Source organism: Triticum dicoccoides, chromosome 6B (assembly GCF_002162155.2).
Source record: "Triticum dicoccoides isolate Atlit2015 ecotype Zavitan chromosome 6B, WEW_v2.0, whole genome shotgun sequence".
In the NCBI taxonomy this organism is placed as follows: domain Eukaryota; kingdom Viridiplantae; phylum Streptophyta; class Magnoliopsida; order Poales; family Poaceae; genus Triticum; species Triticum dicoccoides.
In genome coordinates, this window is record NC_041391.1 from 663,811,246 (window position 1) to 663,817,581 (window position 6,336).

Below are 6,336 nucleotides of genomic sequence, written 5' to 3' on the forward strand. Positions count from 1 at the left end.
AACAATAGACAATTATCATGAACAAGGAAATATAATAATAATCATTTTATTATTGCCTCTAGGGCATATTTCCAACACAACCGGCAGCAAGAGGTACCTGTGGCAGCGATGGATCTGACGAGGGGCGGCCGCAGAAGTCAGCTGGAGAGAGGAGCAGCGGAGGAGCGGGAGGTCCTGCCACCACCGGCGACCGCACAAGGCTTTGCCCCGGCATCTGACCAGCAGCAGCTAGGGGGAGCGGCCGGTGAGAGGACTGCTGGCAGCGGCGCGGGTGCCACCCGGGTCGCCCTAAATGAGCGACGCAAATGAATTAGGGTTAACTAAGAGCCTAACTGTACTCACATGGCCTTCTACTAGTAAGTATTAGTATACTTAGGTAAAAATACGCTAATACTTTCATTTAATTTTTACAAATGGTTCTCACAATTTTCTATTAGTTTTTTAATTAAATATCATGCATTTAGAAGAACATTAATGAAATTTAACAAAAAATCATGCATTTTAATAAATGTTAATGTCATTTTATAAAAACGTTCATGTGTTTTCACAAAAATGTTCGTACATTAAAAATGTCTTCATGGAATTTAAGAAATATTCATGACATATAAAAGTATGATCACGGAATTTTAAAATATCTTCGTGCATTTTAATTTAAAAAATCCACCTTTATAAAAATCAGAATTTAAAAAGAAACTACATAGTTTTTTAAATGTTCGAGACAAGAAATTTTTCATATTTCTAAAATGTTCATGTATTTTGAATAGAAAATTTAAATATATTTGTCAGCACAATATTTTTTGAAACTGAAATATTTTAAATGGAAAAGGGGAAAAGAAAAAGAAAAAGAATAAGAGAAATAAATGAGAAACGAAGTAAAAAAAAGTAAAACTTAAAAAACACAAAAACGCGGGGGGGGGGGGAGGGGTTAAAATTAGAAAAATAAAAATACGGCAATGCCATGCGAAAACTCATTTCCGACATTGATGCACGGAAAACCAGAGAATAAGCCGACACCCGAAAAAACCAGAACGTAAACTCATTTCTCAATCATGGATTCTCTGCTCTGAGGTCATAATTTTGCATCCTTATTGGCAAATCCATCTCCTCCACGCCTTCCCCTTTTGCGGCTCCTATTGTTTCTTTGGAACCAACGAACAAGAAGACGTTTGACTTAGCACTTATAGTCGGAAAAGGTTTGGATGCTACAGTAGATACTACTGTAGTTAAATCAGGAAACGAAATGATACTGAAAGCCTGAAACTACCAATGTTCAGTTAAGTGTACGTTTTCAGATCCTTGGCTGAAGACTCTGTTTTGAACCCAACCTTGCAGGAAGGAAGGAGGGGAGGGCTGCATCAGTTTTGTGCTTCCACGCCTTCTCCTAAAAGTAAAATATGCTCCTAGCTGTGCTAAAATTGAGGCGCCTGTTTAATTTGCAAGCACTGTTTGACCCCACTGTGACAGTAATGCATATGTACATGCCGTGGAACAACTGCAAAACTGAAGAAAAGCTGGTCCCGTTTACAATTGAGTCGGAGTAAACGTCAGCTTGGCCATAATTTGAACTTCAGTTACATATTTTCCGCCATTGCATATTTTGCCTGACAGGTAAACTAAACTGTCAACTTACTCTACCTTTTTTGTTTCTTCATGACTGCTTTTCTTCATCAGGCTTAGCCTGTGTTGCAAGAGAACAAAGGCAAGGCAGGCCAAAAAGCCTCTGGCGCCTCTCATACCGACATACATGTTTATTCGCAGGTTCTGCTGCTGCTCTTGCCTGAGCCACAGCGGCAGGCAACTATATAGCTTTTGTTGCCATTCCCCGGGCAATTCACATTCACCATTATCAGGATCACAGCAACCGACCGCCGGCCTTCCCAGCTAGAGTAAGTTGAAATATCAAATATAGCATCCATATATATACCAACATCAAACAGTTCAGCTAGTATACTGTCATAAACTATAAACAATCTGAAGCTGCTGCCCAAGAGCAAGAGACTTTCCAAATAGTAGCTTATAAGATTCAGAAAATGGCTCAAATGATCCAGATACAGTGAAGAGAAGCTTGAAAAAAGGGAAACAAGTCTGTGAACAGAAGAAGAAAGTAGATTAGGGGTTCGACGCTCATCAGGAAAACCCACTATGTGCACTCGTACTCGAATACAAACTATGGGACGAAAAACCTGATGCACCAACCAAACTACCCTATTACAAACACACAATGTAACAAAAGGTTCTCTCTGCTACAAAAACACATAGCAATACATAAATACGGTGGCTGATCACAGAGTTGGACAAACAAACGTGAAGCTCACATCACTTGCTCTTCTAGCTGCTGCGGAGGAAGAGATGGAGCAGATCAGTAAATCACAGGATGCAGTACAAAGAAATGAAGTAACCAGCGGGCCAAGATGTATACCTCTTACAACCAGGGTTTTGAAATTCGGCCGTAAAAAATGGATTTCGGCCGAATTTCGGCCATCTCGGCCTAGGGAGAAATCTATTTTCCGCCGAAATTGGTCAAATTTGAGAAATTTTGGTCAAATTTTAATCAAATTTCAGTCAAAATTTGGTCAAATTTCGGCCGAAATTTTTAAAAACGACCGAAATTCGGCCATCTCGGCCTAGGGCGAGAAAAATCACAAACCGAAAATCAAAACGCTGCTTACAACCCGTCACCTTCTCTCCTACGCCTTTCCTCCTCCTCCTTCTTTTCCCTCTCCTCATTAGTTATAATCAAATCTTCACATACTCTACGGAGACGGAGCTGAAGATTGTGATGGTTGGGATGCAAAGCGATTGCTTTTTCAACGAAACCTTCCACAATCTCCACCTCGTCCAGAGTTGCATGATAACAATCAATTTCGACCCGGAGGTCAGCGAGGCTTGAAAGATGCTCGAAACCCATGTCAGCAACGTCACTATTCCAGAACGCGACAGGATAGGCTCTCCAGCAAAGATAGAGCCATCGGAGTGCTGGCATAGCATCTGCTGCAAACTTTATACCCGTTGTTTTGGGTGCCCTAATTGTGTAGTGGAACAGCTCTAGCAGCTTGAATCCGTTACTACCTACAGTCAAGACGCCAGCCGACTGATCCCAGACTTCTAGCTGGAGATTGAGCAGAGAAGGCATACCCATAAGAATATGGAGACCTTCCTCATCAAATAGTCTGACTGCTATGTCTAATTGGAGGATGTTGGTTAGGTAGGTCATTCCCTTGGGAACACTTTTCATGCGCCCCTCTAGTTTAAGATTTTGAAGGTGCGGAAAGGTGCAGCATGGATCCCTGAACATATATTCTCCTATTTCTCCAAAAGTATAAATATATTGAAGGCTTCCATTGCCCAACCCCTTCAGAGATGACCTCAGCTTTTCTTGATGGAATTCAGTCCATAATCCAGTCATCGTAATCTTTCTCAATTTTGTTAGATGTCCAAGCTCTTCCAAAATTTTCTCAGGGTTGTCAACTTTACAAATATCTGACACTTCCTCCAGGGCTCGCATGCTCCCAAACATATCTGCAGACAACACACAGTCATTGCAAACAAATAAGTGCACCAAATTCTGTAGTCGGGCTGTAGTTGATGGCAGTTCTATAATTCGAGAGTCCCGCAAATTGAGAGTCTCTAAGTTCTGTAGCTTTCCGATATCTTCAGGAAGCTTTGTGATTCCTCCAGACTTAATTCTCAAATACCTCAGTTGATAGAAACTTCCAATATTTCTTATATGCTTGTTTTCCCACAACCAATAGTCCCCACATATATCAAGCACCCGTAAAGACTGAAAGTCCTCAAGTGGGGGCATATGCTTTGTTTCTTCAAACACATTTAGTGAGCGAACATGTCGCTTGCTTCGTGTGATGGCTTGGAGTGCCCCTTGTTGTTCATTCCTACTAGATTGGAGGGAGATTCGATGGATCTTGCTTGGCAAAGAACTGCAAACACCATTTAAAACAGTGGCAAAGTTCTCTTCATCTGACAGAGATATTATAAGGTCAAGCACCATATCATGAACCTGACAATATTGCTGAAAACCATAACCGTGAAGATCATCATATACTAGCTGGACCATGCTTCTATTGACAAGTTCGTTAAAATAGCTCTCTGCTTCTTGATATAAATTTCCCCGTATTGTAGCAATGAATCCTTCAGATATCCATTTCAATTTCAGTTCTTCACACCGGATATACCAGTCCTCTGGATATATACATAAGTACAACAAACAAGTCTTCAAGTGGTGTGGAAGATCCCAATAACTAAGTAACAATATATGTGTCATACCTTTTCCTTCATCATCACTCTCATATGAAAGACCAGTACCAATGGAATCTTGGAGTCTCTCCCATTCATTTGGGTTTTGAGGTTTATTAGCTAGCAAACTCGCAATGGTAATTATAGCCAATGGCAGACCACCACATTTTTTTAGGATCCTAGATGAAACCTCTTCTAGTTGAGGATGGCAGGAGTTGTCATAGTTGAAAATTCTCTTAAAGAACAATCTTCGAGAATCAACGTCATTCAGAGGTTGCATTTGGTAGAGTTGACCACGAGAGTTAGAATAACATGACTTGGCTACATTGGCAATGCGTGTAGTAGCAATTATTCTGCTACCATCATAATTGTTAGGAAAAACTGCTGCGATAATTTTCCAGTCTTGTTCTTTCCATATATCATCAATAACAAGTAAGTACCTATATGCAATGTTACACTATTAAATAAACTTATTAAAGCAAATATAATGATCTGCACTAAATTTACATCTATTTTTGCAATGGATGAAGAGACTATACCTCTTTTCTGTCAAGATCTGCTGGATTCGACGAATTAGTTGGTCCTTCTCCCACCTCTCCGACTGACATTTACTATATGCATCTGCATCTATTTGAGACAGGACATCTTTTAAGAGCTTCTTGAGATTAAGGGTGCGTGACACCGTCACATGAGCTTGGCACTGGAACTCTCCTCCAATCTCGCGATAGGCCTCCATGGCAAGTGTGGTCTTTCCAAGCCCTCCACCTCCAACAATGGCCACCACCTTTAGCTCCACGCTCTCCTCCATCAACAAAGAGACAACATGATCCCTACGGCCGTCCATGGCCACCAAGCCCTTGGCCACCCCATGGAACGCGGCTAGCCGGGGATCTATTGCCTCGGTCGTCGTTGGGACGTAGTTGTCGAGATTCAGTCGCTGCCGGCGTTCGCTCTCCTCTGTGACGCGGGCCTTGAGCTCCTTAATCTGTGTCCCGATACCATGTCGTGTGAACAACGTCTTGAGGTGGCGCGCAGTCCTCTTGGCGAAGCTGGGCTTGGCTTCGTCGTTGTCGAGGCGGAGCATGAAACGGTCGATGCACTCTTCCATGTCGTAGCTGAGGTCGCGCATGCTGCCTTTCCAGTCCATGGCAACCTTGTCGAGCCCCTCCATGTCGGCCAGCACATTTACCAGGATCTGCATCCTCCGGAGCTCACGCTCAAGGAACGCGATGTCCTTGCGCACCCTATTGAGCATGGTGTACTCATCGCCGAGCAAGATGGCGAGCTTGAGGATGACTGGGCCCAACGCGCCCGTCCCGGCGCCCACACCCGCCATCTCGCTCTTGCCCCTTGAGGAGAGGAAGCCGCTACACAAGCGCCATGGTTGGTGGTCTTCGATGGAGCAATGGTGGATAGAAGAGAGAAGTCAACGCCTCGGTTAGGAATATCGGAGGAGCGCGGTGTCTGCGTGTGAACGGTCAAGGAAAATGAGCTCCGTTAACCACATAGTTTCATCCTACTCCTGCGTAGCAATGCCTCCGTTGTTGCCAGGAAGCTTCGTGGAAGCCCATCGGAGGAGCCTGCCAAGTAGGACCCACCGGACCCTTCATTAGCATCCCATCGGTCTCATAGATTGTCATCTACTGATAATCAAGCATTAGCGTCCCTGCTCGCCGTTTAGTCTACTCTACCGCTAGCAAACAAGTGTTCAGCTCAACCAACAGTTTGTCTTACTCTTATATATCACGCTCACCTACTCCTAATTAATTCTATTAGCTAATCAGCCTAGAGGTTACGTTTATATATCACCTACAGGCACACTAGGTTCATGTTCATTGGATGTTTTGTCAGCCTAGAGATTAAATACTTATGCCAACATCCACGAAGGCATACCATGGGGAAGACTAATCAACTCTTCGGGTGTAAAATTAGATGTCGGAGCCGGTGAAGTGGTCAATTCATTTCATGAAAACCCCCTGACTAACACCAATACACAAAACACGCCCCTCCACCAGCTCCACGTAATCCGTCCGGAGCATACATCTGAGATCCAACGGCTGCGTTCAATTATTCTATTTTTGCACC

The 6,336-nt window shown here is 43.2% G+C and overlaps 1 protein-coding gene across 1 annotated transcript; it reads right to left on the minus strand.

Moving 5' to 3' along the window:
* Window positions 1-2,049: 2,049 nt before the first annotated feature.
* Window positions 2,050-5,658, minus strand: LOC119322218 (disease resistance protein RGA5-like). Its single transcript, XM_037595714.1, has 2 exons — window positions 4,791-5,658; window positions 2,050-4,691 (listed from the first exon to the last, which is right to left on the minus strand). The coding sequence occupies exons 1-2, from the start codon at window positions 5,585-5,587 to the stop codon at window positions 2,666-2,668; spliced, it is 2,823 nt and encodes a 940-aa protein (XP_037451611.1). The 5' UTR covers window positions 5,588-5,658; the 3' UTR covers window positions 2,050-2,665.
* Between the last annotated feature and the right edge of the window lie 678 nt (window positions 5,659-6,336).